Below are 15,510 nucleotides of genomic sequence, written 5' to 3' on the forward strand. Positions count from 1 at the left end.
TTTTCAGTAGGGTTATACCCCAATGAATGAACAGGTTCATAGTCTGGTAGTACTCTTGGGTTCCAAGTTGTCACTGGAGTCTCAAATGGCTTCCATGGCTGGGAGTTCTTATGCCCAGCCTAGGCTTCTTCATCAGCTTTTCCTGAATCAGGATAGCCTGCCTGGCCTCAGTTGTCTGTGCTCTGGTGACCTCACACCTGGGCTACTGTTATGTGCTCTATGTATAGCTGCCCTTGGAGACCGCAACTAGTGCAGAATGCAGTTGTTAGATTGGTAAGTATGACAGCCCAATGTGACCAGTACCTGGATCACTACACGACTGTCATTGAGCCGCCAGACCCAGTTCAAGAATAGTTTGAGCATTTGTTGTTGTTTAGTCGTGTCCGACTCTTTGTGACCCCATGGACCGGAGCACGCCAGGCACTTCTGTCTTCCACTGCCTCCCGCAGTTTGGTCAAACTCATGCTGGTAGCTTCGAGAACACTATCCAACCGTCTCATCCTCTGTCGTCCCCTTCTCCTTGTGCCCTCCATCTTTCCCAACATCAGGGTCTTTTCCAGGGAGTCTTCTCTTCTCATGAGGTGGCCAAAGTATTGGAGCCTCAGCTTCATGATCTGTCCTTCCAGTGAGCACTCAGGGCTGATTTCCTTAAGAATGGAGAGGTTTGATCTTCTTGCAGTCCATGGGGCTCTCAAGAGTCTCCTCCAGCGCCATAATTCAAAAGCACCAATTCTTCGGTGATCAGCCTTATTTATGGTCCAGCTTTTACTCCCAGTTTGAGCATACAGTGCCCTAAATGGCTTGGAACCCAATTACCTAAAAGAGCACCTTCCCCAGGCCATACAACCAGCAGGGGAGGCTCTGTTGGTGGTGTCCCCACTGGGGGTTGCCGAGTTAGCAGTGACCTGTGGCAGGGCCTTCACACATTGTAGGGGGTTGGACCAAATGACCCTTGGGTGCCTTCCAACTCTACAATTCTATGATTATATGTCTCAATTTTTATGAGTTATTGTCTGTCCAGGTTCTAATCTGCAAAAGAACCTGCAGAGCTTGGTGATATATCAATACATCGTCTGAAACTGGTTGGAAGTTCAGATTGTGATAATGGCTTCAGAATTTTTGAGCTAGCAATATATTGCACATCTCCATTTGCTCCCTAGCTGCTACCAGCAAAGCATATTTCACCCCTGGGCGCCCAGTGCTCGCTCGCTCCCTCTGTAGTCCAGTTGTCGAAATTGGCAGAGGGCGCCCAAGAACCTGGGCACCTGCCTGCCTACACCTTCGCTGGGGCAAGCGGGCTGCCTCCTTTCTCCTGGTCGTGCTTCCTGTTTGCTCCCTCCCTCCTCAGTCCAGTCTCACCCATCCTTCTTTCAGACATTGTGATATATTGCTATATTGCAATGGTTCGCTGGTGATATTTCATGTTAAAAACCAGATATCGCCCAGCCCTACTGCAGCTAATCCTATGTGTGTGTTGTTTCTCATCCTTGTATGTGTATCATATGTATTTGATGATCTTGGACTGAGAAAGTTAAATGTAGTATTTCCAAAACAAGAGCAAGTTGGAACAATTGGGTTATTCAAAAAGTGACGTTTGTTGTGTATCTTAGGTTTTCCAGCCAATGTTGATGGAATATTTTACTTATGAGGAATTGAAGGACATAAAAAAGAAAGTAATTGCGCAACACTGCTCCCAGAAGGAAGCTGCAGCAGAAATACGTAAAGGTATTAGTCTCTGGAATCAAGCCGAGGAACTGCAGAAAGCTTTTAAATATTCTGTGGATGAAAAAGCAGATCAAGGTGAAGGTAACCTTTTATTTGTAGCAATCTTCCGAATTTCTCAGCTGGTTTTCTAGAAAATAATGTCACATAACTCCATGGCACTTAAAATTATGTTCTTGCAACTTGTAGAGCTTTTGATGTAGGTTGCAGTTACTTTCGGTCTCTTTAGTGATCTTGTCTCTGTTATACTCAACTCAGGTCTGGTCAGTCTTACTCACTGAAACATTTTTCGTATCCTAGACTGAGCATTTTCACCCCAGACTAGCTTTCGTTTTCTGATTGAAGGTAGTGCCGAATAATAATAATAAATAATAATGCTGCAGAGTAGAGTCCTGCAGGAAAATATCTGGGTTGCCAAAACAAGTAGCAGCAGTGCTTTGATGAGCTTTCTTGAAAATAGCAGCATTTATTTCCAAGTACATCTTTTACTTTGTGGTATAGAGATTAATAAGGGACACCTGCAGGATGGTAAGAAAAGGTTGGGAAATATTCTAAAATGGGTTGGTTATGTTTTTATTTTGAATTATGTCTATGGTGGTTTAATATTCTGATCTTATCCTGTGAACCGCCCTGAGACCTGCAGGTATAGGGCTGTATATAAATTTAAGAAAATAATAAAAATAAATAAAAACACAATGATTTTGTCCTGCATGCTGCTTTGTTTTTGGATGAAGTGGCTAATATGAAAGCCCATTAGATAAATGGCAACGAAGAAATCAAGACTTTAAAAAGTGATCGCTGAATTGACACCAGAGAGCTTGGGAAATAACATTTAGGCTTCAATCCAGGACAGCTGAGTGTGCTTATCTTTGTTGGTTTTTCACTAGTTATACTTGTTTAATTGCTTAATGTTCATGCAATTTAGTAGCAGTTGAGTTTGGGGTATTTATGTTTGTTATTCTTTTGGGAAAGGATGTCAACACTCAGTGCTATGCCTCTGAGGGAGAGATGTAAAAGTTGATGGGCTCTGCCCCCTCTCCCCATTTATACATGCTGTCAGCTTTGCTTTTCTGCCACAGCTTCAGTGATGATTTTTTTATTGTTGCATTCTAAACAGAATAATACTCTTCAAGCCACTGCCAAAATACTGAATGTATTCCCATATATTTCAGAAACCGAAGAAAAAGGGCAAACCACCAATATTGTTGATCTTCCTTCTGAGGTTGTGCTGACTATTTTTAGTTACCTTAGCCCTCAGGAGTTGTGTCGATGCAGTCAAGTAAATAGCAAATGGTCTCAGTTGGCTAAAACTGGATCTCTTTGGAAACATCTTTACCCCGTGCACTGGGCCAGAGGTAAGTGGCTGAAATTCCCAGCTCTTCAGAAGCTTAGATTACCATCCATTTATGTGTAAAAGAAAAGCCATTAAGGAAGAAGGTATATAATTTCTGAGATCAAGCACTGTAAACGTAAATTACTCTTTTTATGGCATATCTATATTATTTGGCTAGCGTACACTTGTGAATAGCCCTGCATTGACCTGTTACTGCTGATATACTACATACAAGACAGACAGAATTAATTAATTATGTTCAGTCTGAGTTATTTTAAATCACCAAGTTAAGACTGGGCTTAGAATTATTTATCTTGTATCTAACACATTTAGGGTGGCTAACCTGTGGCCCTCCAGCAGAAATTGTTGGATTCAACTTTCAGGGATGATGGGTGCTGTAGTCATACTATATCTGGAGGGCACCTGATTAGCCACACCTATATTACAAGATTCCTGCCCACCTAGCAGTTCGAAAGCACGTCAAATGCAAGTAGATGAATAGGTACCGCTCTGGTGGGAAGGTTAACGGCGTTTCTGTGCACTGCTCTGGTTTACCAGAAGCGGCTTAGTCATGACCTGGAAGCTGTCTGCAGACAAACGCCGGCTCCCTCGGCCTATAGAACGAGATGAGCGTGCAACCCCAGAGTCGTCCACGACTGGACCTAATGGTCAGCGGTACCTTTACCTTTACCTATATTACAAGATAATATCACCAAGGCAACTATCTGTAAACAAACAATAAACGTCTATAAAAATGGCAAAAGTAGTTTCCTTCTCAAATAGGTTTTATCATAAACAATTGCAAATGCAGTAAAGAGTGCAGTAAGGAGATTAAAATAAGTGTTTCAGTGCTCATTTCTTCTCTTTCCAAAATTTAGTCGTACCTTGGAAGTCGAACGGAATCCATTCCGGAAGTCCGTTCAACTTCCAAAACGTTTGGAAACCAAAGAGTGTCTTCTGATTGGCTGCAGGAAGCTCCTGCAGTCAATTGGAAGCCCCGTCGGACGTTCGTCTTCCCAAAGAACGTTCACAAACCAGAAAAGTCACTTCGGGTTTGCAGAGTTCAGGAGCCAAAACATTTGGAAACTAAGCTATTCTAAAACCAAGGTACGACTAGATTTTATTTTGAACAACTGCAATTGCAGTAATAAAGAGTCCACTTGTGATTAAAATTAAAGAAAAATTAAGGATTTTTAATTTTAATTTTCCTTATTCCACTTGTTAATTCAGTGCAATTCTCTTACAACTGATTTTGACACCTCGATGACTAAGCTGTAGCAATAAACGTCTGATTACGGGAACGACATCCGAGCACTGAACCGCTGGTATGTTCTGAAAAGGGAGGGCCCTTTTCAGAACAGGAGAGGGGAGATACAAATTCTACATGTGCTACTTTCCCAGTCTCCAAGGATTAAGGACAAGGAGAGCAACATGCATGATCTTTGTAACACCATTGTGTTTTCTGCTGGCTGACACTTCTTAAAAAGCCTACTTCTTTCTGATCTGTGTGGGTAATTCAAAGGTTGCTGTAACATAATTAAATGCTTTCTTGTTGGCTATTTAGGAGACTGGTCCAGTGGCCCACCTGGTGATCTTGATACAGATCCTGATGAAGAATGGGTAAAAAACAGAAAAGATGAAAGCTGTGCTTTTCAGGAATGGGATGAAGATGCTGATATAGATGAGTCTGGTAAGTTAAGGGGTGAACTGTATATCTTCCCTTTACAGTTTTGTCTTGGGTGGTCTAGAGCAGTGGTTTCCAACCAGTGTGCTATGGAACCCTGGGGTGCTTTGAATGATGGTCACAGGTGCCATGGGTGACACTGGCCTCTGTCCCTCTTTTCTTCCCTCTCTCCTCTGATGCCCTCTTGCATCCCTGCCTCCCAAAGGATTGCACAGCTGTTGCAGCAGCCCTGGCTGCAAGCTCCGCAGGCAAATGGTGCCTCTGGGACTGGTCAGGGGCGGGGCTTCCCAGGTCCCTGAGGGGCAGTGGGAGGAGGCAGCTCAGAAACCAGGGGCGGCAGCTGTGGCTGCCCAGAAGACTCCCAAGAGGGGAGAGGAGGCTAAGGGAACACTCCACAAGGGAGGGTGTTCGGAAAAGGGCGAGAGGCTGCCAGGTCTGCAGGGAAGGGGTGACATAACGGGGCTCCTGAGCCCCACAGGGGTGCTGCACAAAGTGTAGTTGGTCAAGGGAGCCGTGGACCCAAAAAGCTTGAGAACCTCATCTAGAGTGTTATACTTGGCAAGGATACCTTGAGATCATGGCTTGTTTTTGCAGAGGAATAGGTCTGTTTGTCTGAGGGATGTAGACACTTGTCACCAAAAAACAAGTCACCAACAGCAGGACATTTGAAGGGGCTATTCTTTGATGATATTTATTAGTACTGCTGGTATTTTTGACTGATGTTTAGAGTTAAGTAAGCATACTTGTACACTTGTAAATCTATATAATTTTGATTGCCATATTTCTCATAAAGTCATTGCGCCTTTTCTGTCGGTTAAGTTGTGCTTGACACTTTCGTTAGAACTACCATGCCCGTCAAATTTAAGGCATAGTTTCCTTGCTGTTTTGGGGAAAGCTTGGTTTGTATGTACAGGTGAAACTTGAAAAATTAGAATATTGTGGAAAAGTTCATTTATTTCAGTAACTCAACTTAAAAGATGAAACTAATATATGAGATAGACTCATGACATGCAAAGCGAGATATGTCAAGCCTTTATTTGTTGTAATTGTGATGATTATGGTGTACAGCTGATAACAACCCCAAATTAACAATCTCAGAAAATTAGAATATTGTGAAAAGGTGCAGTAGCTATTCAATCCATAACACCTGCAGTGGGTTCCTGAGCCTTTAAATGGTCTCACAGTCTGGTTCAGTAGGAAGTATAGTCATGGGGAAGTTGTGCAGAAAGCCATCATTGAGACCCTCCAAAAGGAGGGAACGCTTCAAAAGGTAATTGCAGAAGTTGGATGTTCCCAAAGTACTGTATTGAATCACATTGATGGAAAGTTATGTGAAAGGGAAAAGTGTGGAAGAAAAAGGTGCACAAGCAGCATGGATGACCGCAGCCTGGAGAGGATTGTCAGGAAAAGACCATTCAGACTTTCACAAGGAGTGGACTGAGGCTGGAGTTAGCGCATCAAGAGCCACCACACACAGACGGATCCTGGAGATGGGCTTCAAATTCCTCTTGTCAAGCCGCTGCTGAACAAGAAACAACGTTGGAAGCGTCTTACCTGGGCTAAAGAAAAAAAAGAACTGGTCTGTTGCTCAGTGGTCCCAAGTCCTCCTTTCTGATGAGAGCAACTTTTGCATTTCATTTGGAAACCAAGGACCCAGATTCTGGAGGAAGAATGGGGAGGCACACAATGCCAGATGCTTGAAGTCCAGTGTGAAGTTTCCACAGTCTGTGTTGATTTGGGGAGCCATGTCATCAGCTGTCGTTGGTCCACTGTGCTTCATTAAGTCCAGGGTCAATGCAGCCATCAACCCCGGAGATTTTGGAGCACCATGCTTCCTTCCACAGACGGGCTTTATGGGGATGCTGACTTCATTTTCCAGCAGGACTTGGCACCTCCCCACACTGCCAAAAGTACCAAAACCTGGTTCAGTGCCCATGGGATTACTGTGCTTGATTGGCCGGCAAACTCGCCTGACCTGAACCCCATAGAGAATCCATGGGGCATTGCCAAGAGAAAGATGAGAGACATGAGACCGAGCAATGCAGAAGAGCTGAAGGCTGCTATTGAAGTATCCTGGTCTTCCATAATACCTCAGCAGTGCCACAGGCTGATAGCATCCATGCCATGCCACATTGAGGCAGTAATTGATGCAAAAGGGGCCCAAACCAAGTACTGAGTACATGTGCATGCTTCTACTTCTCAGAGGTCCAATATTGCTCTATTTGCAATCCTTGTTTTGCTGATTTCATTTAATATTCTAATTTTCTGAGATTGTTAATTTTGCGTTTTCATCAGCTGTACGCCATAATCATCACAATTATAACAAATAAAGGCATGACATATTTCGCTTTGCATGTCATGAGTCTTATCTCATATATTAGTTTCACCTTTTAAGTTGAATTACTGAAATAAACGAACTTTTCCACGATATTCTAATTTTTCGAGTTTCACCTGTATATGGTAAGTTAGCTTCAGGATAGAAAACTACTTTTGCTCAGTGTCAGATTAAGACTGTTGACACCGTAGAGAACTACGGTAACTTTCATTGCTCTGAAGGCTGACCTCTTGTGGTGGTTGGCAAAACATGCAGGGAGAATGCTCTGCATCTGAAATTTGTCCTTTTGACTAAAGTACTTAGGCTGCAGCTTTTATTATACTAATTCGCATTTGATATATAGATGTTTTTAAAATTAATATATTTGCATACTTTGTATATATGTCCATTTTTTATTCTTAAATTTGTCCTTTGATCCCTTTTATAGAAGAAAATTCAGAAGAATCCTTGGCTATCAGCATTATTCAAAAAGAAAAGGACTTTCTTCAGGGCTTAATTCATAATGTTCTCCCACGTGTAGGCACCTCAGTGAAAACAATTGTGCTCGCATACAGCTCAGCCATATCTAACAAAATGGTACAGTATACATAATGAATACATCTGGGGAATCTGTAAAGAATAAGGGTGCTTAAGTGGGTGCTTTTCAATAAAATAATCTCTTTGTTGCTTTTCTGCCTGCTCTGTACTCAAGGTGGATTAACAGTATAAAGACAGCAATATAATCTCTGACACAATTTTTATTGCAACCCTAAACTGATACTCCATTTTCTTTTAAACCTAGGTCAGACAGATCTTAGAACTCTGTCCTAACTTGGAGCATCTTGATCTCACTCAAACTGATATTTCTGATTCTGCATTTGAAAGGTTGGTAATCCTTTGGGGTGTCTGTTGCTTACTTTGCCATTGGTAAATTACCAACAGTATAGTAATTACTAGAGCCTTGATTATGTGAACTGTTTTTGGCAGGGAGAAATGTTAGTTTTGGAAGTTGTTACATATCATACGCTACCTGCAGAATGAGGGAAAAGAGTTAGGCAAGGGTTATTATTCTGTCTAAGACTCTATATTCCATTGCTCCTGTCTCTAATAAAGTGTAAGTCTTTTGCTTCTGCGGCACATTGTTTCTGCAGAACAGACCAGCAATACTTAGGCATATCCAACACATTATTAATAATAATTGATTTTCTATAATCATATGGGATTTACATTGCACTGGAAAGGTGTGGGAGCACCTACTGAGAATGCTACAACCTTCTGATAATAACCACAGACTAATATGTGTGTTAAAGCTGAAACTGAGACAATAAAAGCAAATGTGCTTTTTAGCAGGACAAGATGCATAAATTCATTTTGATGGATGGCTTTGTTATACTGTCTGTGTGGGAAAGATAATGTATCTTGCATCCTGGCAAATGGGAGGAGTAGGTAAAAGAAAAAACTGTCCATATAGTCTAAAACTGCACACAGCAAAACGGTTTAAAACAGAAATCCCAGTGCTGCAAGAATTGCAGTTTGCTATTAGATAGAAGCTGAAGGTGGCACTCATGGGTCTTCCTCTCCCCATTTTATCTTCTCATAAGCCTGTAAGTAGGTTAGGCTGAGTGATAGTGACCAGCCCAAGGCCACCCTGTCTGCTTCATTGCTGAGTGGGGATGTGAACTTTGGTCTCCCAGGATCTAGTCTGACACTCTTAGCTAATAATAATGCTTATTAAACCATAGTGATCCATGAATGTGGAATGTTTTGTTTTCTGCATTGTCCAGGTCTGTACCAGGCTTATATAAACAGAATAGGGCTTCCCTGTTATTTCCCTCCAGTGTTTCTGGCATGGGTGATAGGCTGGGACATCTTTTCCTTGCTAAAAGCAGACTGTTCACTCTGTTTCTGTAGGGAGGTACCCCCTTCAGTCTTTTCCTTTGCATTTGACCTGGCAAATGATGGAGAATGATTGTGTGGCCACACTATTTGGTTCATTTAGCTATCAGTGCTTTGATTCTTAAAGAAGGTTTAGTGTAGCATGCACACACAGGCAGCAGCTGACATTCTGTTGGTAGCAAAGCTTTGACTGAGCTGGGTTTCCTGCCTGTCTGTCTTAGAAAGAGAGAGATCCTATTCAAATGCAACACTAACTCATCGTTTGGCATGGTAATGAACAGACACAAGCCATGGATATATGCACACTCTTCTTTTTTGTCTCTCTTCATGAGGGGAGGAGATCAGAGGCTCCTGTTTGTGGTTTGCTATTTTGCTGGAAGCAGACAACAAACCAGTAATGGAAGCTTATTGTAGAATTGGAAGGGACCATGGCCTGAGGGCCATCTAGTCCAACCCCCAGCCATGCAGGAATCTCAACTTGAAGCACCAGGGCCAGAGGACCATCCAGCATCTGTGTCAGGTGCTGATGTGGTTGCTCAGGAGCAAACAGGCAAGACTCCAACCTGTCTTTTCCAGGCTTTATTAGCTGTACAAACTATTGACAGTGCAGAGCGTTGCAAGTCCATGTCTGCTCAGTCAATCTGCTTTAAAATCTCTAATAAAGGAGAGTCCATAATCTCCCGAGGGAGTTGATTCCACTGTCAAACAGCTCTTAACATCAGAAAGTTTTTCCTGATGTTGAGTCAGAATCTGCTTTCTTGTAACTTGAAGCCATTGGTTCGGATCCTATCCTCCAGAGTAGGAGAAAGCAAACTCTTCCATGTGACAGCCCTTGAGATATTTGAAGATGGCTACCATATCTCCTCTCAGGCTCTTTATCCAGACTAAACATTCCCAACTCCCTCAACTGTTCCACCTAAGGCTTGGCTTCCAGATCCTTTATCTTCTTGGTCACCCTCCTCTGTACATATCCCACTCGTCAATTTTCCTCTTAAACTGCGGTATCCAGAACTGGACACAATCTTCCTTTCTTGTGCATGAAAGGAGGGGGAAGGGTTGGAGGGAGCATTCTCAGTGCAGCCAGATAGTCAACACAACAGTGGCAACACGCAGTGCCAGGAGTTGCAACCTTGTTTTCATACCCTTTGAACCTGTCCTACAATACAGCAGTCAGATAATTTAAAGCAACGTCTGCCCCTCCAAGTATTGTTGGACTTAAATATTATTGCTCTTGGCTAGCATACCCAATGGCAAGGAATGATCATGGGAGTTGTGGTTCAGCAACATCTGGAAGGTCACCTGAACTATGTTGAGGGACAATAGTAGGGGAATGTATGTCGTAGAATCTATGAATTGTACTTCCTGACTCCTGTCATACATTACAAGGGAGAGTTATATGCCCTTTTCAGAAGGGAAAAGCTAGTTTGTTGGGTATGCATGGCATAGTTGCTATTAATCCTTAACTGATTTCTATTAGTATTTTATGCATTTAGGGTTGAACATTCATTGATCCGAATATGACTACTTTATCTGCAATAGCTTGAATATGCTGGTTGGGACACTAACAAAATATTGGTTAACAAATATGTAAATATTTGTTTCAGTTGGTCTTGGGTTGGTTGCTGCCAGAATCTCCGGCATCTTGATCTCTCTGGATGTGAGAGAATCACAGATGTGGCTGTAAAAAAGATTTCCAGAGCCTTGGGAGTTTTGTCACCCAATGAAGCAGGATCTCTGAAAAGTTGTCAAAACAGGAATGGAAAAACTGTGTGGAAAAACAAAGACATTGCCATGCAGGCCAGCAAAATGAATTGTAGTTTGCATGATATTGCAAATGAAAATTTGATTAAAGGAGAAGGAAATGAAAGCCATTGGATTGCACCTGTCAGATCAGAGAGCTTTAACTCTGCCTATATCTGGATGTTAGATGCGGAAGATCTGGCAGATATTGAAGATGCTGCTGAGTGGAAACACAGAAATATTGAAGGAGTTTGTGTGGTAGAACCTTCATCAAATTTCACTTGTTCTGCAACATGCTGCAGCAAAGACATTTTTGGACTAAGGACTAGTATTTGCTGGCAGCAGCACTGTGCTCCTACTGCCTTGACCTACTGCGGTCACTCTTTCTGTTGTGCTGGGACAGCTTTAAGAACTATTCAGGCACTCCCAGGATCCTCTGCACTATCTAAACATGCACCAAGGACTAGTAAACAGTCAGAGGGGAAAGACTTTGCATACTTCAGGAGTGCAAAATCAGACCATGAGACAGCGCGAGTTCTTCAGTTCCTCAGTCTGTCAGGATGTTACCAGATAACAGACCACGGTCTCAGGTATGTAGCCTCTTTAAAACCCCTGCCAAAATCCATTAATGCCATTTAAAAAACAAACAACACAAAATCATATTGTTATCTCATCATTACTTAGCCACTGAATCTGGTGGTAATGCATTGACGATTGGAGGTGGAGAAGTGCTTTGCCCAAAGCAGATATGATTATTCCTCTCCTCCCTGCCTTTGAGTTCACATTCCTCTTTTCTGAATTTTTCTTTCTCTTAGACTACAATCCTCTATAAAGTTTTCTCTTCCAAAATCCGGGGTGGGGAGCGGAGTTTTATTTTCTAAAAAAAACCCCAACCATACACTTTCCCCCTTCTGGTGTCTCCTTGCCCCCCCCCCCCCTTAGGTATATCTGAAGACAATAAAAGAAAACATGTTTGTCATTGGGAAGAAAGCTCCCAACCAAACACTGGATGCTAATCTCTCCCTACAACTCAGGATGACTTTAACTGCTCTTCCATCTCAACTGGATCTGGGCATTATAATGTTGCTGATATGTGCTCCCACTGGAGTTCCCATGACTACCATCTTCTAGAATACATGAAACCAGTTTCTGGCTTGGAAATTGAAATAGCCTTTGGGATGGATGTGCGCATCAACATTCACCAGACATTACAAGTTAGAACTACACACATAAACTCAAGCGGTCTTCAAAAGAAGGGTTTTCTAGAACAGGGGTCAGCAACCTTTTCCACTGTCTCTCAGACCATGTGGTGGGCTGGACTATATTTTGAAAAAAAAGAAGATATGAATGAATTCTTGTACCCTACAAATAACCCAGAGATGCATTTAAAATAAAAGGACACATTCTATTCATGTAAAAACATGCTGATTCCCAGACCGTCCGCAGGCTGGATTTAGAAGGCGAATAGGCCACATCTGGCCCCCGGGCCTTAGGTTGCCTACCCCTGTTCTAGAACATCTTGCCACCAGTTTAGACAGCTACATTTGTTCTGCTGGGATTCACTGTTAGATGTGACATAGCATGGGAGACATCCACTTAGAGTATGTGCAAAAGCTAACTTGAGAAGGGAGCATTGGTTCATTTACCTTGAATAGGCTTTCTAGATTGGCATAGGAAGACATCCGCTGCCTTACCCCTGTCTCTTAATAACTGCTGTCTACTCTCATGCACTTCAAGCCTCATCAAGTTTCTTGATGCCAGGTTACAGTGGTGCCCCGCAAGACGAATGCCTCGCAAGACGAAAAACTCGCTAGACGAAAGAGTTTTCCGTCTTTTGAGGTGCTTCGCAAGACGAATTTCCCTATGGGCTTGCTTCGCAAGACGAAACGTCTTGCGAGTTCTTGCGAGTTTTTTTCCTTTTTCTAAGCCGCTAATAGCCGCTAAGCCGCTAATAGCGCTAAACCGCTAATCCGCTAATAGCCGTGCTTCGCAAGACGAAAAAACTGCAAGACGAAAAGACTCGCGGAACGAATTAATTTTGTCTTGTGAGGCACCACTGTACTCCTTTTTTGTTATTACCATGGTCAATTTTTTTGTGATCTAACTCTGATTTGTTTGCTTATTTACCTATCAGTACTATGGAATTTCTGCTTTCCTCTAAGCTTGGTTACAGACAAAAGTCAAACGGGATCCTATATGACTGTAGTATCCCTACTTTACTCCATTGCCCATCTCTGTTCCTTGCATTTCATCCACTGTATTATCTATGGTAGGGCTGGGTGAGCAAAGTAGGTGTCTAATTCTTAGAAAGTTTTGTTTAAGTCTGAACAAACCATATATTCCAGCAGGGCCCTACACTAATAATGGCAGTCTTGAATTCATTTTGCATGAAGCAGGGTAGTGTTTAATGAACTTTATGGCTGCTATAATGAAGGTTGAGGAAAGAAATGCTCCAATATTAAAAGTCCTGAGTGGTTTAAATGTATATATCATCTTGCTAAAGAAGCAGAATTCTCCTGCTACCTGTTTGGTTCCTGGCATGGTCTTAATGTGCCTTTATTTTCCACATTAGGATGCTGACTCTGGGAGGTGGGCTCCCTCATCTAGAACACCTCAATCTCTCCGGTTGTCTGACTGTAACCGGTGCAGGCCTGCAGGATTTGGTGTCTGTATGCCCTTCTCTGAATCATGAACACTTTTACTACTGTGATAACATTAACGGTAATGTCTTTTGAATAAAGTACCTTTTAAAAGCATTTATATTTAACCCTTGGAATGTTCAGAATTTGAAGCCACTTCCTTTCTGTAGTTGTAGGTCCTCTGAGCCTTTCATTGTTAAAAGTTTAATGTGTCTATGAAGGCATAGATTTAAATATTACAAGTTCTTCTATACTGCCCGTTGTACCATGTTAGCTGAAGAGAGCTAATTTTACCGTTATTGAGGAAATTATCTGGCAGTTCAGAGGAAACATACGTTAAATACCCTTTTGCCGATGAAGATTTGGATATCATCAGGCCTGTTGCGAAATTCTGTTTTATAGGACAAGACAGGCAGTGGTGACATTGTTAGCCAGGGAATGAGTACTGATTATGATCTCTGGAATACAGATTTTAGCTGAAGGAGTGTTATTTTTAATGTAAATAAGTTTATAGGGAATTCTTAATTACATCTGCTTCTTTATGCAGTTGTGGCATATGTTGCTGTTGTTAACTTTGCTGTCTGATCTTTGACTGCAATAAAGCTTGATTGATTGATACCATTCTAGACATAGAACAGGGAAGCATACTTGTGGTGGATCATTTAAAATCCCATTTCAGTGAAGTAACTGGCTCCACCTCTTGATAGCTCTCATTTTGATATAAAGAGATTACATTAGGATTGAAAAAGTTTGAATCAGTTGAAAGAATAATGTTAATATGGAGTGTTGTGTATCTTGAGCAGTGTTCAAAATTCCCATTGTTCTAGGCGCATTTTGTGACAGGGAATATCATTAGTGTGAGCAGTTTCCAAGCTCTGCGCCTAAAATTTCAGATTAAAACTGCAGAGTGGAAGGCAAGGAGGACCTTTTTCTGCCTCCCCACTTCCAGCTACTCCCTGAAGAATATTAGGGGAGCGGGCAGGGGAATGACTAGACCTTGTGAAAAATGAACATAGTATTTCAGCTGCATTTCATTCATTTTCAGCTTTGGATTCTTGTTATAGAAAAGCACACCTAGACATTCTGTTGTTGCACCCGTAACTTGGATTAAGGTGCCATTTAGCTCCTATCTTTCATATCTCAGTTTCTAACACTGATCTTGAGCTCTTGAAAATGGATTGATTCCGTTTAACATTTGCTGCTAACTTCCTAACTATTGAAATGCCTTTGTTTTAATATGACAAAAGTCATGGTAGTGTACAAAGTTGAAATCCTATTAAGCCTAGCCTAGACCTCCGTGTTCTGTGGAAATCTTGTTGGCACAGGTACTTTGACTGGTTTGTTTCACAGAAGAGGAGCTGTGATACTGGATTAGTTATTGACATGAGACAACTCTCAAGCTAGTAGACCGCAACGTAATCCCCCCCCCCCCAGGTCTGCCTCAGATAAGATTATTGGAACAAACTCCTATTACTTCTGAACGTTTCACAAGTCTGTATCCGTATCTCTTCCAGTAGTGTTAGCTTTGTGCTCCTCTTTGAAGTTTCTCACAGCATAAATGGAGAGTTCTCTTTTTTTAATAATTTGTCCTTAGTGAACAGTGGATGCATGAATGGTTTGTCTTCAGGTAGCTATTGGAGGCTGCATTTTAGGTTGTATTTTAATCCTGTTTTTATACCTGATGTTAGCTGCCCTGAGCCCAGTCTTGGTTGGGGAGGGCGGGGTATAAATAATAATAATAATAATAATAATTATTATTATTATTATTATTTTATTATTAATTAATAAAAGGAGTTTGGGGCCAGTTGAAATTAGCCTAAGGAGCAGACTTACACCAACCCTTTCACAGTAAGAACAACAACAAATCCTCATTGCACAGTTTATTACCTCCCAAAAGATTATGCTGTTTGGCTGTTTCAGGAAAATAAGACTAATTTGTCCTAGCTGGCTCAGTTGGAAACATCCTGGGGCTTATCTGCTATTGAGAGGGGCTTGCCCAGGTTTTGTTTTATTTTGTTCCTCTTGCATGGTACAACAGCGCATTTTGCCTTGCCGACAACCTAAAAGTCTAATTTAACGTGTGTAAGTGACCAAATGTCAGCCACTGAAAAATATTTCACCTTGGCTAATGTTTGAATAAACTGTAACCATTTTGCTGGCATCATCTTTAAGAGTAGATTGT

The 15,510-nt window shown here is 41.9% G+C and overlaps 1 protein-coding gene across 2 annotated transcripts in view; it reads left to right on the forward strand.

Moving 5' to 3' along the window:
• The window catches only part of FBXL5 (F-box and leucine rich repeat protein 5), a 30,130-nt gene that overhangs the window by 8,610 nt on the left and 6,010 nt on the right, over positions 1-15,510 (forward strand). The window contains exons 4-10 of one of the 2 annotated variants that reach the window (XM_079991565.1): positions 1,611-1,806; positions 2,895-3,077; positions 4,620-4,745; positions 7,502-7,650; positions 7,856-7,938; positions 10,554-11,279; positions 13,262-13,410. In XM_079991565.1, coding sequence (XP_079847691.1) covers positions 1,611-1,806; positions 2,895-3,077; positions 4,620-4,745; positions 7,502-7,650; positions 7,856-7,938; positions 10,554-11,279; positions 13,262-13,410 — 1,612 coding nt within the window. The remainder of the gene's footprint in view (positions 1-1,610; positions 1,807-2,894; positions 3,078-4,619; positions 4,746-7,501; positions 7,651-7,855; positions 7,939-10,553; positions 11,280-13,261; positions 13,411-15,510) is intronic. The other variant, XM_079991566.1, reaches the window with a different exon arrangement.

Source organism: Podarcis cretensis, assembly GCF_951804945.1.
Source record: "Podarcis cretensis genome assembly, chromosome: 9".
Lineage (NCBI taxonomy): Eukaryota > Metazoa > Chordata > Lepidosauria > Squamata > Lacertidae > Podarcis > Podarcis cretensis.